The sequence below is a fragment of the Cenococcum geophilum genome (genome assembly GCF_001692895.1).
Source record: "Cenococcum geophilum 1.58 unplaced genomic scaffold K441scaffold_4, whole genome shotgun sequence".
Taxonomy (NCBI): domain Eukaryota; kingdom Fungi; phylum Ascomycota; class Dothideomycetes; order Gloniales; family Gloniaceae; genus Cenococcum; species Cenococcum geophilum.
In genome coordinates, this window is record NW_027137562.1 from 1022624 (window position 1) to 1041035 (window position 18412).

Sequence of the window (18412 nt, forward strand, 5' to 3'; positions counted from 1 at the left end):
AATCGACTTAATTAGGTAACGCGCCAGCTTCAATATTTGGGCACTTACAGTAGGTGGTTAACGCATTATAAGTGGTAAAAATCGAAAGAATTACCCCTCATACAAATTTTGGTGGGGTGCGATGCGGCTCTTTTGGCTTGGCGGTTTTTACCAATATTATTGAAACGGCTGTAACCCGGGCGAAAGCGCCAAAAGCGCCCAATACGAAAAGTGACTTCTGCCGCACGAAGGGATATGTTGTGGTAGTATTAAAAAGTCTGAGCAGCAAAAAAAGCTTAGCGTACACTAGCTATAGGCTGTTTCTTTTATTAAACACCTCCGTAATAGGTTTAGTAAATCTCCATGAGGCTGTACTGGCCGTGCCGGCGCCTTCAATCAATACCATCCGTTTAAATTCAGGCAGCCTTGCTGCTCAACGTATCATGGCAGCAACATGACGGCTTCGCCTCAATTGCTGCTTCACATCATATAAGGCTTCCTTGCCCCTCTCATCTGGATACGCTGCATGCATCTAACTTAATGAATTCAACGACGATGCCGTTCAAACAGCTCAGAATTACGACTCGATCAGAGCAGCCATAGCTGCTTCAACGAACGGAGTCAGGCCCCGGTGCGAACCCTCAAGATGGATAGTGAAGAGTCTCCAAGGGCTCTGATAGAGCGAATCCGTCGAGAAAATACGCTTGAGGGAACTATCGGAGCAACCAGAGTCGTGTCGTTTATGCGCCAATCCCTGAAGCTGTATGGAAAATTGAGATCCGCTCTAACGATTACTCTGCTAATTTCATTAGTGTATCAGAGCAGTTATACAACAAGTCTACACATTTCCTCCTCGAATTACTGCAGAATGCCGATGACAATGAGTATACATGCTCGACTCCAACGTTATGCATTACGCATCAGCCAGGTAGCCTCTGTGTCGATTGCAACGAGGTCGGCTTTACAGCTAGAAATGTCGAAGCGATTTGCACCATCGGTGGCAGTACGAAAGCGGGATCTGATCACTATATTGGCGAGAAAGGCATCGGGTTCAAGTCTGTCTTTAAAGTAGCTAATGCTGTGTGGATCTCGTCTGGTGGATACAGCTTTAAGCTTGATACACGCGAAGACGGAGAGCTCGGCATGATCGCACCCCAATGGGACACCTTTCCGGAGACAACCCAGGGTAGAGATACGTCTTTCTACCTTCGAATATCCGATCGATACGACGAATCCGAGCTTGTGGAAGAGATTACTTCCTTTGATCCCATGCTCCTCCTTTTCCTTCGACGATTGAAACGAATAGAACTCAAAGTCACCCGAACGGATGGGACGAAATGGTCCGAGTGCCTAAGACGAGACGACTTTGAAGCAGATGGACAGAAGCTCGTAATACTGAACCGGGAGCAATCTAGCGTACAATATATTGTCAAGAAACATGTCGTCACCGAACTTCCGCCTGAACCAAAGAGACCCAACAGCTCTAAGTCAGACGTTGTCCTAGGATTCCCGGTCGCGGATCTAACAGAAAAGCCGATCTTGGTGGCCGAGAAGGTCTATGCATTTCTACCTATAAGAAGCTATGGATTCAATGTAAGTTGTTGTCTGCTACGACTGCTAGCATTTCCTGATAGGATGTAGTTTCTCTTGCAGGCAGATTTCCTTCTCACTGCCAATCGGGAGGATATCGACCTGTCTTCCCCATGGAACAATGCACTTCGACGCGAAACAGTCAATGCGTTTTTAGAAGCTATTGATCATTTCAATTCTGGGCCAATGCGATATTACTGGCCTCATTATGTTCCAACTGGCCCCGTCTCATCCTTTTTCGATACCACAAAGACCAGAATCCTCGAAGAGCTTTCGATGAGACCTGTTCTAGAATCCTATTTCGGGACCATGGCAAGACCGAGATCTTTAACTTACGTCCCGCCTACTTTCAGGGACACTAGTGATCAACCCCTGATCCTGGACGCACAATCTACACCCCGCTTTCTGTCTTTCAATTATCCTCTTTGGGAACTCGACACTTTATTCCATTTAGGTGTGACACGCCAATCTTCGATGGACTTCTTGAAGGGCCTGAAAACACTCGGCGAATCCTGCTATTCGAAGCCAGCGTTATGGCATTCTGAGCTCGCCAAGGCACTGCTACCACTCATGGCTGATCGTCAGTGCAAAACATTCGCGCGAGAACTAAACCTCATCCCTCTACGGACTGAAGAGTGGACCAACATACACCAGAAAGATATCTATTTCCCTCAGAATGCAAAGGGCGCCGAAATTCCCAGCGGTGTTTCAGTTCTCACCATCAATCAGGAAGCAGCCCAGGATCCCGTCCGAAGAAAGTTGTTCAAGGAACTAGGCGTCAAAGAGTGTAGCACATTCGATGTTTGTCGCATTATCGCTCACACGCATGCTTCTACCTTATATCCACCTACACTTACTCGGACAGAATTTGTCACACACGTGGTGTACCTCTACAAATCATCCTGGCGGATATCAAACACTGTTAGCCTATGGTTCATCACAGAGAACGGAAAGGAATGCCTGGGATCAACTTTATACGTTGAGGAGCCAGTCAAAGAGGGAAGCCCCCTAGCTCACATTTACGAACTGCTCAAAACCAAGTTCTCCTTCGTCAATAGAGACTACATCGATAGGCTTTCATCTATTGATGACAATTGGCGCAAGTGGTTGACAGCATCATTCGGTCTATCTACAATTCCGCGGCTTGTTCAAGTTTTGCCGTCAATGCCAGGAGTGGTGGACTATCAGCTGTCTGACGAGATGCAGTTCCTCTTTACCAAAGGCATTTCTTCAGATCTCCTCTGGATTCTGCGCGAACATTGGAGCTACTACTCGAAATGGATCGAGGACGATGAGTCTCGGAAAGACGCTGCGGAAGCTGCAAGCAAGCTTCGACAAGCTCTAGGCTCTATCATTGTGCGGTGTCGCAATGGCAGGTTTTCTCCATTGTCAAATACAGTTCTGCTGTTTCTTGACCGCGAAGTGGGTTCACATCCAGATATTTGTGTCCTAGATATACCAGACCCTAAAAGCTCGCGCTGGAGCTTCCTAGAGTACTTCGGAGTTGCAGTCAAAGTGGACATACAATATTATGTGCGCTGCATCGAGCTATTGCGCAACTCACAGCTGAACAGGCAACTACTGGTCCACATCTACGAGCGGATTCAAGCATTCTACAGCGGGAACGAGGAGTTGGTTGAGTATGTTCCATAACCCGGCCAATAATATATGACTAATGCAGCCCAGTTATCTTTTTCGGGAAAAGCGTTTGCTTTATCTACCAACTAAATATTCTAGAAGCCCTCGCACCCTCCCATGGCTCTCCTTTCAAGAGGCGCGAGATCAACTGCCAAACCTCGAAGCGGAGTTTCCGACTTGTACTGTGCTCTTCCGGTGTCTTTTGGCAAATGAAGATGCAGAATTAGGTCCACTAATCGCGAAAGTAACATTCATCACCATGTCAACAACTCTTTCCAAAATTACGGAAATATTCCATAGTTTGAGCAAGGTCATCAAGACGATGAATCCGATAAGGGCTCATGCAGCCATCAGGCCATTGATGTCTCGTCCGATATTTCCAATCGTCTATTCCGGACGAAAAGATGGTTTTGATGTTTTGGCGTGCTCTTCAGACCCTCGCTTTTTCATCGGCGATCGAGCCCACTTGGCATCTAGCTTCCGGGGAGTCGTTCCTCTCCTCGCGTTTACGAGCGAAGAACTATCGGAGATGCAAGATCTTCTGTGGATTCTAAAGGTCAACTCGCTACAGTTGTCGAAAATCGTGCACAGCGAGACAAAGCCACAGGGACGTGTTAGTGTGCACTACGAGTATACCAGGTTCTTAAGAGCGCGCACACCATTTCTCCAATCGTAAGTTTTACCTATCTTCATTCCTCGCTTATCTCAAGAAGGCTGCATATACTCGCTTCCTGTGCTAAAATAGTACGTAGGTTAGTTCCAACCCCGCACCCCAATCGAGAGAATGTTTGTGTACAGATTGAAAACATAGAGGCAGCAGTAGCTTCCTCAATTGTTGAAACACATGTTCTCGGTGCGCCTGGAAAAGAACTGCACGGGCGTTCAGGAAAGGGTGAGGTTGCTTTTTTAATAGCAGCTGAAAAGTTACAGTTCTTTTTCATAGAAGGGTGTATCACTGCGGCAACACCTCATTTTGAGCTCGTTGATTCCTTGAGCAGTTATTGCCAAATCGTGGACACCGCCCATCGAACGTTGCTCAGTCTTACTCTAACTGATCCGGATCTTGAGCGGATCAGACTGATCTATTTGCGGCATGGTATCCATGTCAATCTACCACCTGCTCCTGAAAGTGAGTCCTATTCTGATCCATAATTCATAGCAACATAAAGGCTGATCATCGAGGCAGACGACCCGGAAGAGGCGAAGCGGACGAAGAGGTACGCTGGAAGCGCAATGGAGCTGCATACAGCCGCCTCGCCGTTCACACACCGCGACAACGATTGTGCAGGTACGGGTAACATAGATGATGAGGAAAGGCTGGACGGATTTCGGCTACTCAATATCAGTGACCTGGGCAGGGCCGAGAGACACGAAGCAAGGCAAAAGGCGGGCGATAATGCGAGGAAAAACCGTGGACTACCATTTCTTGATGTGATCCAGTCAGACGAGAATTTTCAGGACGACAGCGCCGACAGCGATGATGAAGCAAATTCACAGGATAACGCACGATTAAGGCTTAGGTATATGGGCGAACTCATGGTAGGACATCTCAGCTAAACTCTGTTTAAAACGCTAAGAGACGCAACAGGCAGATATATTTTTCAAGAATCATCTCACCCCCGTATACGATCCTGAGACCCACTGGACGAGTAGTCTGCGTCGAAGAGCTGGCTATGCACCTTTCTCGAACGGCAAAAACACCTCCGCTTTTGAGCTTAGTGGAGACGCGAGTGCACACTTTTCGTCGATTCTTGAAAGTCAGGGCCAATTGGAAGCTGCCTCCTGGCGGGTCACCAAACCCACGTATCATTTTGAAATTGGCGTCACTGCCGGAGATCGGAGAGAACCATTTTCTCTTCGAATATCTGATCTTGAACGCGTGAGTGGTTTCTTTTAGCTAAAGTTCTTGACGTCACTCCACTCTCGTTGCTCTGTTCAAGGGTTTGGCTGCTAAGTAGGCATAGATTCGAAAATACCGCGTGCAGCAGGACTCGCCAGACAATATCAGTATCTTGATGAGGATCAGCGACGTCTACTCCAACCCTACCGTCGATTTGTATACGAATCCATGGCGGCTAGTTGCATCAGATCGGCTCATCTTTAGCGGGAATCGAAGGCTGATGGTAAAGATCGAGAACATGTCGACCTCTATAACTGTGCCGCCTAGTTTTGTTGTGGTTCCGCCCGGAAGTCCTCACGTAGCTCCAGTTCCTGAACTGGACGATTTGCCTTTGACGCAGCTGTGTCTCAAGCCACAGTATCTACATTTTGGCTCTATGAAGACACCATTTTTCTGTCATCCGACTCCAAGTTCCAACATACCACAACACTTCAGCAATCCTGCGAGCTGGGTTACCCCAGCCTATCCGTTCTGCTATCAAAAGCTTCCAGAAAAAGAAATACGATTACTGAGCCTGCTGCCTTCAGAGTCGTCGGAGCGTCCCTTAAGAGGCATCATCGTCCACTTACCAATCGAATCGGCCGGGAATTTCAGAGCTCTGTCCTATGTATGGGGAGCCGATTCGCGGTCATCCATGTTGGAAACCGCAGGCGGGTATCTAAATATTACATCTTCACTACACACCGCACTAAAGCATCTGAGGCGAAAGAAGAAGCCGCTATTTCTGTGGGTAGATGCTGTGTGCATCAATCAGGACGACAACCAGGAAAAAGAAATCCAGATACGGCTCCTCCCGCTCATTTTCCGGCAAGTAATGTCGACGTTGGTGTTTCTGGGTGGGGACGCTGTGTATGACCGCGCCATGCAGGCTTTGATGCAAATCAGCGCAAAGGCAAACCAACCCTCGTCGAAGAAGGAAGATAAACGATCTCTGCAATCTCGAGACCAGGTGGCTGTGAATGGTTCTGCAGTATCGGAAGGGAAGGTAAACCACCAGGAAGACGACGGAGACGCATGGCCGGATTGCCTACCTCCAATTCCATCATCTTGGGAAGATAGGCCAGTTCCGACTCCTGATAATCCCTTATGGCATGACATCATAAACCTCTTCCAGAATCCTTGGTTCCGGAGGGTATGGGTCATCCAGGAGGTTGTCCTGGCATCTAGCATACGAATGATCTGCGGCAAATGGCTCGTCGAGTGGAATGATCTTTACAGCGCCGTTGAGACCATCGACAACGAGTTCTGCACTTCTAGCGCCTACTCCAGTCTCAGCACACCCTGGAATAACTTCCTCGAGCTCGCCAAACATCGCGAGTGGGAGGCGAGAAAGACGCGCTGGGCTCTCATCGGGCTGCTTGAAACGTTCAGATATGCGGAGTCTACGCTCGCGAGGGATCGCCTGTTTGGTCTTCTGGGGTTCGCTGCTGATGGGCAGAATCCTGCTTTCGAACCAGACTACAAGTCGTCCTTAGAGACCATCATTTGCCGTTTTGCGCATGCGTTTATTGAGCAGGGAAAGATCATGCTCCTACTATATCGCGCAGGGTTATCCGCCGCATCTAAAGAACACGCCGCCCTCTTCCCATCTTGGATCCCAGACTGGACCGTTCCAAAGCCACCCTGCCTATTTGAATCTTCGCATCGAGGCATCGTATTCGCCGCATCCTGGAGACCCCAACCACACGTCAAGCGTTGCGAATCTCCCACCGAAATAGCAATCAATGGCTTCCGTGTGGACACCGTGGAAGCCGTTTCCGCAGCCACCAACACCCCAGAGGAGCTGTCGGCGTATTTGAACGAGGTAGACGAGATGGTGGACGGACTGAACCCAAACTCGCACCTGGACAAGGACAAGCACTCGTACAAGGGCAAGAAGGAGGAGCTGAAGTGGAAGGTCCCAGTCGCGGGGGCCCGGTATCCGCGCACCACACCCGACATCGACACTGATCTACACACCTCGTACAAGGCCCTCAGACAGGTCTTGCATGCAGAACATACAATGATATCCACAACTTCACTACCGCCAACGTCCTTTACGACTACAAAGTCCGGAAACAGATACAAGCCGTCTCCATTGCGGTCATCGACCACCCCTCCGACGCTCGACCTTACTGCCCCCAGTTACTCTCAAAACTACAAACGCGCCCTCTTTGAATGCCTCACAGGATGGCGCTTCTTCGTTACGTTGCGAGGCTATGTCGGTATCGCACCGGGCGTTGTGCAGAAAGGCGACCTCGTCTCCATCTTTGACGGAAGCGCAGTTCCATTTCTCGTGCGATTACATGGGAGTACAGATGGATTGCGGGTACATAGATTGGTGGGCGAATGCTATGTACATGGGTTGATGAATGGGGAGAGCAAGGAGTTGACGCATATACACGAGGGATGGATCAATCTGTGCTAGTTGCGCATGTTGACGAAATTTCGCTTTTCAATAGCTGATACCTACATTGTCATTGGCGGCGTCGACTAGAGGAAAGAGGCGTTCCTGGCTTTTTGGGCTGTGGGGGCCTTTTAGGTAGATACCAACCAGCACACCTAGCCAAGCCCACCTAGCCACCACACAGGGGCTTGGTAGCTGCAGATGCACCACGTGACCATCTACATTCTCACCCTCGTTGAGCTGAAGATGTGTCACAGCACTCTTTGCATCGCATGCACGGCTCCATAGTCCTGCGAAGGCGTGACGGTATTGCTGCGTAGTTCTCTTCCCAATTTGGCTGCTTCGCTGAGCCATTGCACTCGCCATTCCCCGCCATGCCCGAGCATGACTTCCGTCTGCTCGCTCTCGATGGCGGCGGCGTCCGCGGCCTGTCGACGCTTCAGATCGTGAAGCAGCTAATGGATACCATCGACCCGGAATCGCCGCCGAAGCCTTGCGACTACTTCGACATGATCGGAGGCACCAGCACTGGCGGGTGCGTAGTGATTGCCCTGCTGAATGTACTGTGTACGCTGACGAGATGCGTAGGCTCATAGCGATCATGCTGGGTCGGCTGCGCATGACGGTTGACGAGTGCATTGACGCATATGTCTCACCATCAGACAGGATCTTTCAGAAGCGGAGACACTGCGTAACGATCAAGGGCCAGGTCCAAAGACGATTTGATTCGGATGAGCTGCAGCGGGCGATTAAAGAGATTGTTGCAAGGCAAGGCCTTGCAGAGGATGCACTCTTAAAGGATGCGCCAGATGCGAAATGCAAAGTGTGAGTAAAACGACCTGGCGCGGACCGTAGTGATATTAACGAGTAGAATGTAGATTCGTGTGTGCAACAAGCAGCGAGACGGGCGATACAGTGCGGCTCACCAGCTATCGCTCGCCACGCGGCCGCGAACGACTCCTCCGCACCGCCAAAATACGGGAGGCAGGCCGAGTGACGTCAGCAGCCTCCTCCGATCCCATTACCGTCAGCGACTTTGGGGAGAACTTCGTCGACGGGGCTATAGGAGCAAACAACCCAGTATATGAGGTATAGAACGAGGCCCAAGACATGCGGCCGTCTGGCTCGCTTAAAGACAAGGTCAAGTGTTTGGTGTCCATTAGGACGGCGTTCCGTTGCTTACGCCGTTTAAGGGCGAGCTTATTGGTATTGGCAAGATTCTGCTGGCGATCGCCACGGAGACGGAGAAGACAGCAGATCGATTCTCCCGGGACAAATCGCAACTTAACGACACGGGACGGTACTATCGGTTTAACGTGTTGAGGGGGCTAGAGGAGATCGCGTTAGAGGACTCGAAGCAGAAAAGTGCCATTATTGCTGCTACAGACCGATACATTGAGTCGCAGGCGGTATTTAAGCAGATGAAAACATGCGCTAACAGCATGTCCGGGAGAGAATGTTAGTGTTTTGCGCAGCCTAGCTCTTAGTATATAACTAAGTTCCTTTTTTTATTTTTATTTTTTATATATCCGTTGTATTATACTACGTACAATACTGCGCATGCAGCCTCTAGGCTATGGCGCTATAGTCCTATACATGAATCCCTTAGGGCAGCTTAACATGTACTAGTAACTATATCCTAGTAGTTTATAAGCCCCTAAACTAGGGGTTTATAGTTCCTTAGTAAAATACTAAGTTACAAATAACTACTAGGGAATGAGAAAATGGTAGAAAACTATAAGAAATAAGAAGTCCTAACGCCTATCCCTATCCTTTTGTAATTTATTTCTGTCCTTTTGCTTACTAATATCTCTTTACTAGGAGCCTAGTAGGAGTTACCTCCTTCTATAGATCCTACTGTTATTAGCCACTTTTTAGTAGCTATCCCTATCCTACTTAGAAATAGAAAAAGCGCCTCTCTTCCTTTTTGTGTACAAAATAGCTTCTTTAGAGAGAGAGAAGAGCCTAGTTTCTTTTGCATTTCTCTTCTTTCTTCTCTATATAGGTTGCAGTCTAGTAGTAGGTGCCTAGGGGTTTGTAGTGCTCTACATTCCCTAAAGCATCTACCATCTTCGTCCTCCCCCCCTATTACTTTAGAGAAGGATTTAAAATAGCCTTTTCTTAGCTTAAGCTGGAAGAAAGCTAATTGTAGCCGTTTAGGATATTTATCCTTAGGGGCTTTAAGAGAAAAGGAATAGCTTCCTTTACAGATCCTAGTATAGTGTTTTCCTTTATTCTTATTCTGCTGCTAGTTATTTTTCCACTATTCTAGTATCTTTTCTCTTGCTGCTCTCCCTATATAGGCTAAGGAGGTATAAGAAGATTATAGTTTTCTTCTAGAAAGGCCCTTTTTTACTAGCTTATCTGCTATTTCGTTTCCATAGATTCCTAGGTGGCTAGAAACCCAGTAAAGGTTAATAGAGATCCCCCTACTAGCTAAATAGGAATAGCTTTGCGTAATTTTAAAGACTAGTTCTTGCCCCCCTATAAGAGAATTAAGCTGTAATCTCTTAATAGCCGCTTAGCTATCTATAAAGATATAGAGCTATTTCTCTTCTAGTCTTAGTTATTGCTTTAGGTGCTCTAGGGCCCTATAGACTGCATAGAGATCTGCGTTTATAATTTCCATGTAGGGTTCTAAATTCTAATTTGTTGCATATTTAATCCTATTTTTCTCTCCTATTTTGCATACGACTGCTGCACTTAATTTACTATCTTTTAAGCTATCTGTATAGTATATATCTACTAAGTCCCACTCTAGGGATTCTTGTAAATTTTCTACTAGTCTTAAATGTTCTTATGCAGCTTCTTCCTTACTACTTTTAGAGATAGAAAAGGATGCAGAAATAGGAGGAGACTACGGTTTTTGCCACTTTAGGGAGATTCTCTCTATTTTCCAATTTTGAACTAATTGCTGGACTCTAGAGGCTAGAGATAGTAGCTATGTTTTTAGCTGTAGAAGGTATTTTATAGTAGAGTTTTTAGAGCTAGAACTAGCTGCTAGTCCGTCCCTATCTTTGTTAACCTCTTTTATATAGGCCTTCTTAATTACGTAGTTTTCTTTAAATTTTAGGATTCTTAATGTATAGCTGTTGCAAAGCTTTTTAAATCTAATTCTAGGAGGAGGAGTAGAGGCCTCGATTTCCATAGCTTGGGTAGGAGATCCTCTAAACGCTCCTTGTTTTATAGTCGTAAAGTATTATAAATTCTTATAGTTGCTAAGGACCTTAATTAGAAACCCAGCGCCTTCTAGTTTAGGTTACTATTGTTTAAAATATCTAATAATAGCTAGTAACTCCTTATTGTAGATCTTATAGTTATATTTAGCTAGGCTTAGTCGTTTTAAGTAGTATACTATAGGGTATAATACTCTATCTTCGTTATATTAAGATAGAATACCTCTAGTAATATAGTTGGATAAGTTAGCTTCTATAACACTTATTTAGTTTAGGTTAAAGTATTAAAGTATAAGCGTGGTAGTAAATATAACCTTTAAATAAGTAAAGGCCTTCTTACATTCCTTATTAAAGATAAAGGCTTTATTCTTTTAGGTTAAAGCTATAAGGGGTAAAACTAAGGCGAAGAAGTTATTAATAAACCATTAGTAGAAATTGGTAAATCCTATAAAGGCTCTTATATCCTTAACGTTCTTAGGATCTTACCAGTTTATAATTACTTTAACTTTCTTTAGGTCTATTTATATGCCGTTTATAGAAATAAGAAGCCTAAGGTATAGGACTTTTATTTTATAAAATTCGCATTTATTTATATCTAATTATAGACTAGCTCCTTATAGGGCTTATAGGATAAGATTAACGTTTTTCCAGTATTTGGTTAGGTTATTACTATATATTAGGATATCGTTAATATAAGTAGTATAGAAGATATTTAGGTAGGGATATAGGGTATTATTTACGTAATATTAAAACAAGCTTAGAGCGTTTATAAGGCCAAAGGGTATTACTAAGTACTTAAATAATCTATATTAGGTACAAAATATAGTAAGCTATTTATCTCCTTTCATAATGCGGAGGCGGTTAAGCGATTGGCTTATGTCGTATATAGTCTCACCTTATACATACTAAAATCCAAAAATCGCGAATATTAAAAATATTATAACTCTACAACTATGGACTCAATTGAGGCCGCTCTTGCTACTTTGGACTTACAATTAAAGCCTAATTACACTTAAACCGTAAAGGAGTATAGAGTAGATCGAACTACCCTTTTACGCCGCTATCGCAATATTACGGGCTTAAGGGCAGAAGGTTACGACTCTTAATCTTTCCTTACCAAAGAACAATTCAAGGTGCTTATAAATTACGTTAAAGACCTTATAAACCGTGGCCTACCTCCTATAGTTGCTATGTTACAAAATTTTGCTTAAGAGATTTCTGGAAAATAACCGGGATCTTACTAGGCTGCGCGCTAGATTAAAAAGCAAGGCACCTCTCTAAAGAGCTACTACCTTACTCCTATAGATAAACTACGCAAAAAGGCTGAATTGGCTTATTACTTTGGCCTCTATCTTTTACTTTTAGCCTAAAATATTAAGGAATATAGGATTAAGTGGCAAAATATATATAATATGGATAAGAAAGGCTTCTTTATTGGTATGCTTATAAAGCTTAAGCGGGTATTCTCTTAGGCGGCATTTAAATTAGGAAGGGTTAAGAATACGATCTAAGATAGGAATAGAGAGTGGATTACGGTTTTAGTAATAATTTATATAGATGGAACAACTCTCTTACTAGGCCTTATCTACTAAGCAGTTAGTAGCGATATCTAAGACTCCTGGCTTTAAGATTACGACCTAAATAAACACCCTTACTTCTTTGCCTTATCGCTTACTAGCTAGACAAATAATAATCTTATATACTCCTGGCTAAATACTATCTTTAATAGAGAGATAAAGGCTAAAACCCGAAATGGAAGAGACTGGAGGCTTCTTATTGTTAATGGGCACGGCTCTTATATAAATATAAGGTTTTTAGAATATTGTAAGAAGCACCAAATACTTATAGCAGTATACCTACCTTATTTAACCCATAGACTCTAGCCTCTAGATATCTCCCTTTTTTTACTGCTAGCGATATATTATAGCTAGGAGTTAAACCAATTTTCTATATAAGAGCGATGGCCTCTATTCCCTTACCAAAAGAGACTTCTTCTAACTATTTTAGGCCGCCTTTAGAAAGGCTTTTACTATATCCAACGTAGAGAGCAGATAGAAAAGAACAGGTCTCTACCCTTTTAAGCCTAGCGTTATATTAGATAAGTTCCCTACCAATGAAGATAATAGGCCTTCCTTAAGTGAGTTAAAACACTTGCTTTGTACTCTAGATAATTGGTAAAGGGTACGTAGGCTTTTAAATAGCTCGTTAGCTGATTTAAACTCTCAGCGCTTAAAGCAAATTGTTAGTATAGTGCTAGGTCTTATAGGCGAGAATAAGATCCTTTAATACTGTGTAGATAGGCTTACCAAAGCTCTATATAATGAGAAGAAGAAGCGTTGTTGGGGTAAGCCTTTATTTGCCTAACTTGCTGCTCTAGAGGAGGGTAAGGCTATATTTTATAGCCCTGCTAAGATTTAACGGGCTTAAGAGCTTTAAGCTAAGTAAGAGCGAGCTAAACACTAAGAACAGGCTCTTAAAGCTGAGGAAAAGGTTTAACGGTAACTTTAAAAGGAAGAGAAGAAGCGTATAGTAGAAGTACGAAAGGAGCAGTGGGCATAAAGTAAGATTAAGCGAGCGGTAGAGATGGAGGCTTTACGACTCTAAAAGCAGGCAGCTAAGAAGGCTTGTAAGGCTAATCGTTAACTTAAAAACAAAGCTAAGAGGCCTTAAAGATTACGGAAGGCTCTAACCAAAGGTAGAGAGGTTGTAGAAGATAATGATTTTATTAAGATATTAGATATAAATAAGAGTACCCCTTTACCGAGAGCTTTAAGGCCTTAACGCCAACGCCAAGCTCCGGCTTACCTAAGGGACTTTATACTATAGCTAGTTCAAACCGTCTAATTAAGAAGTGTTTAATACCAAAATTTAATCTAATTTAACGTAGTGCTGCGATTTATATAGCCTTAAGTTTGGTGATACACTTGGCCAAGAAATCGTGCATAAGCCGTTGGCGTGCACGAGCCGACCCAGACTTCTAAATGCGGAGATAATATTAAGCTTTATGTAGAAGCGAGCCTTACTTAGTTAGTTTAGTGTCTCTTATATTAGCGGGATTAAATATTAGTTCTTAACGGTAACGGCGTTAAGAGCTTAGTAATCTATATAGAAGTATGGACCGCTACTAGGTTTTTTAATAAAGATTACTAGTACGGCTATAGGCGACAAGCTTACTTTAATAAATCCTTTACTTAGGTTCTCGTCTAAATACTTTTATAGCACTTAGAGTTTATTTTAGGATATCCTGTATAAGGGTCTAAATCTAGGCTGCTTTCCTTCTTTAAGTATAATCTTATAGTTATATAGTTGGTATTTCGGTAGCTTATTAGCTTTTTTTTTTATAAGAATGCATCTAGACGGTAATAATACTCTACTAGTACCTTTGTAATAGAGTTAGTGTCCTTTTTCAGTGCTAAGGCCTTCTTAATATTAGCTATAATGACAGTAAGGATTACATATTTGGGTTTCTTAGTAAGTCGCGCTAGCGGGGTAGCTCTAATTATATAGATATCTAGGGCGTTAAACGGGCTTTAGTTATCTGTAGTTTCTTATATAGTTCCTTACATAATTTTAGGTTCGGTATTAAGTATAAAGTTAGTATTAAATTTGGGTTTAGGTTTTTTAAGTATCCTTTTTATAGTAAAATACTAGTCCTTTTAATATCTTTACGTAGTAAGCTTAAGCCTCTACCTAGCTTTAGGCGGTATAGTGCTTAAAATTAATTTATAGGGTTTAGTGGAATTTTTAGGTCCTTAGTGGATATTGGTAGAAATCTTACGTTAGTGGAATTTAGTGGAATTTCTAGGTTAGTAGAATCTGGTAGATTTCTTCCTAAGCAGTACTAAAGAATCTAAAAGGTAGAATAAGAAACTATAAAAACCTAAAGATTAAGGATTAAATAATTATAGGACTAAGGAGCAGAGTATAAACTAGGGATCTTAATAGTAGAAGATATTTAGGCGGACTCTATAGTAAGAAAAGTGGTATAAATAAAGAGCTTATATAAATTGTGGAAAATAGGGTTATTTTACTAGAGACTATAGAGGTAGTTAAAATAACCACGTAGTAAGGGGTATAAGATTATTAGAGCATAATAATATAGATATAAGTATATTGCGCAGAACTAAGCAGTATTTAATTAATTACTTTACGTTATATTATAATAACGCATACTAAGTTAATAAGGACGCTAAATACGGCATAAGATATTAGCTATAAGAGCCTAAGTTAAGAGAACTCTAGGGTATAGGAGAGTTAGATAAAGAATAAGATTAACCTTATAAACTAGATTAGGACTAAGACAGTATAGCTAGCTAGTAGTTAGCGGAGAAGTTTCTTATATACTAGTTCCACTAAGTAATAGAATCTAAGGATTAGAATAATTAGACTATTAGTAGTAATTATAAAAGAAAATAGGCGACTAACCGGGAGTATATAAAGCTTAAATATGTAAAAGAGGTAAAGGATAATTCTACTATAGAACGAGGAATATTAATAGGGATTAAAACTCTATTATATATAATGTCTATTACTTTATAAGACGTAAGAGAAGTAGGAGAATAAGCTACTTTAGCACTTAGTAAAGGCAAAAGGCCAAAGGTATAAGATTTTTAAGAAGAGATAAGTAAGATTTAAGATTTTAATAAATAAATAAGAATATAATCTAGCTGTTTACAAGAATAAATTAAAGTAGAAAATATAGCGTAGGACTCTTAAGACGAGATAAGCGAGATTTAAGACTTTTAAAATAAAATAAGAATACTATAAAAAGCCTAATTAGACTAAGGCTAGAGTACGGCTTAAGAAAGAAGCAAGCTTAGAATTAAGAATTCTATAGAACTAAGATTTTAGCGATAGAATAAGAACTATTAAAGAAACTATAAGTAGAGCTTAGCAGCAGGATTAAAAGGTTAATACCTCGGTTAAAAGGCATAAAGGCTTTAACCTATTAGTAAGAAAAAGACTAAATAAAAATAGTAAAGGATTTAAGAATGGAATCTTTATATAGTAAAAATAGATACTAAAAGTAATAGATTATTTAGGGAAAAGAGCACCTATAAAAAGGATTACTAATAGCCCTAAGATAGGCACGCCTAGAGCAAAATAGGTAACTAAATGTCACGGAACCCCACCGTAGGGGCCTCTATAGGAGAGCCCCGTACTCTTATATACACCTTACGTATAGCTTATATCAGCTACGCGTAGGTATATTACCTCCTTACGCCCTTGACCCTTACGATCGATTGCGTAACGTCTTGTAAACTCCTTAAATATATACGCTTTATAGCCACTGCCCCCGTTCCATAATATTATATTACGCCTTTTTACTACTAACACTTAGTCTATAACCAATTCTACGTCTCTATAATATTATAGGCGCTGCTAAAAGCAGCGTATCTATAAATTACCTTACTTTATACTTCTAAGGAACCTATAATAGTAAGATAATATTCCTTATTAGCTATTATATTAAACCTAAAGAATAATCTAATACCTATACTTAACCTATAACGCCAATTAATCCTAGGAGAATTTGATTTATTAGCCCTAGCTTTAACCCCTAAGGAGATAGACACCGATAATATCTTATCTTTTATTAACTATATAACTACGGATAAGTAAATAAAAGGGCTACTACCTATTAAAATTAAAATATAAGACGCCAAGACGTTTGCAAAAAGGGTAGCATAAAACCCTAATAAATATTACCGCCTTCTATAGAACTACTACCTAAAGCTTATATAAGCTAAGATATATACTACCTAAGATTGTAATATTATTTAAGACCTATAAGCTTATAAGGCGCTCGCTGATAACACACGTTAAGAAACTAAAGATAACCTCTATATGTCTAAACGCGACGTCTAATAGTTAAAGAAGGCTAAGATTATACTAATTGCTACAGTTACTAAAAAAGAAGGCATAATTAAATATCTATAATCTTAGCTTAATAAGTATATTTATAATAACGCTAGATACCCCTTTACTATATATAACGCTATCTAAGTCTCTATACCCCCGGCAACTTTACCTATTTAACGCTTAATAGAGGATTAGTGCTAGGCAGCTTTACCTAATAGGAACCCCTACTAAAGTAGTAATAATAAAAGCTATAATAATTGGNCCTAAACTGCTACTATAGGGTCTAATATACGCTACCCTAATCCCCTAGTCTTTTAGGGAGACCGTAAGGAATACAGCTACTAGAAGATATAAATCTATAAAAAACTAACTTAAAGCGCCTACCTTTTTCCTATAGAAGATACTAAAATTAGCTATATTATGAGGCGAATAAAGGGTATACTATTTAATAGACTCTTCGCCTAATAGGAGACTAGTAGCCCCTAGAAGTAGTAGTCCTACTAAAAAATCCTTAATAATCTTAACCTAATATACCGCGACTACGACCTACTAGCTACTAACTAAGCTAAACTATATACCCTAAAGATAAGCCCTACTAAATTATTTAATGAGTTCTATATTAAATCCTAGAAATATACTAAAGCCCTTACTTAAGACGACACTAAAGGCTAGGAAGATCTCCTTAAAAAAGTTACTTATTACCTTAGTTACGCAGCCGCCAGCTATAACTATAATAATGTTTATAATATGGTAGCAACCCTATAGAAGATTAAACAACGACTAAATTAAATTGCTACTGCTAACCCTTACCTAAAGACCTTTTTATAGAAGCCCTCTAGACCTATTAAACCTATATATACTAAGCCACCAACGCCTATTACCTTAAATACTACTAGAGCTAATATCGACCTCTCTATACTAACCTTTCTATAAAAACTCCTAAATAGAGAGCGCGAGCTTCTCTAAAAACTAGGACGCTGCTATAGATGCTATTAAAAAGGCTACTATTGCGATAACTTAAACTGCCTAATAGTTAGGTTTAGTAGCCGCCGCCTAATACCTAGCCTAATACCCTAAATACTAAATACGTTACTATATACTACTACCGTATAAGATAAAGATATAGTAATAGTGGTAGAGTTGGATATAGAAGTGGAAAACGCTAAGTCCTAGCTCTAAGTTATAGGTTAAGACGCCCTAATAACGAAGGGATTTATATATTGGCTTGCTTAATAAATAACTTAGTAAAAATAAATAAATAGAAATAGATAGTTTTACCTATAATAGGAACTACTGCTAAAAAATAATATAAAAGCTATTCTATAATTAATTGCGGAGCTATTAATAAATTTATAGATACCTAGTTTATATATACTTATAATCTACCTACCTTACCTCTTACTAAAGCCCGCGCCCTATAACTTACTAATAGTAGTTATACTATATAAAAGATTACCTATATAGCATAACTCTATCTAGATATAAATAGGTACTAAAAAGAACTCTAAGCCTATATTATACCACTTACCAACTACCCTATTATCCTTAAAATAAACTAGCTTAAATAATATAACCCCGCTATTAACTAAAAGAAAAAAGAAGTAACCTTTAACTCTAAATACTGTAGAGAGACTTACCTAGGGTATAGCCTAGCCGCCTTTATTTACTCCCCAGGATATTAACCTAAGGAACCCCTTATTACCCCACCTATAATTAACTACTACTATATAAGTGCCCTGGCCTTCTACCGTATAGTGTATAAAAAAGGTTAAACCGTTATTATAGCTTCCTAATTATAACTATATAAGCTTAATAAAGAATAGGACTANNTCCTCTATAGTAATAGNATANANATNGTNNACCTNNTANAANANNANNCCC

The 18412-nt window shown here is 41.3% G+C and overlaps 2 protein-coding genes across 2 annotated transcripts; both read left to right on the forward strand.

Moving 5' to 3' along the window:
• Nucleotides 1-518: 518 nt before the first annotated feature.
• Nucleotides 519-7514, forward strand: K441DRAFT_602357 (uncharacterized protein; the record flags this gene model as incomplete). Its single annotated transcript, XM_067645267.1, has 10 exons — nucleotides 519-741; nucleotides 792-1572; nucleotides 1621-3209; nucleotides 3256-3879; nucleotides 3960-4336; nucleotides 4394-4746; nucleotides 4796-5086; nucleotides 5172-6013; nucleotides 6088-6092; nucleotides 6118-7514. The coding sequence occupies exons 1-10, from the start codon at nucleotides 626-628 to the stop codon at nucleotides 7512-7514; spliced, it is 6375 nt and encodes a 2124-aa protein (XP_067508743.1). The 5' UTR covers nucleotides 519-625.
• A 353-nt stretch (nucleotides 7515-7867) lies between these two features.
• K441DRAFT_539719 (FabD/lysophospholipase-like protein) lies at nucleotides 7868-8089 on the forward strand (the record flags this gene model as incomplete). Its single annotated transcript, XM_067642567.1, has 1 exon — nucleotides 7868-8089. One exon carries the CDS (start codon nucleotides 7868-7870, stop codon nucleotides 8087-8089), a length of 222 nt encoding a protein of 73 aa, XP_067508744.1.
• Between the last annotated feature and the right edge of the window lie 10323 nt (nucleotides 8090-18412).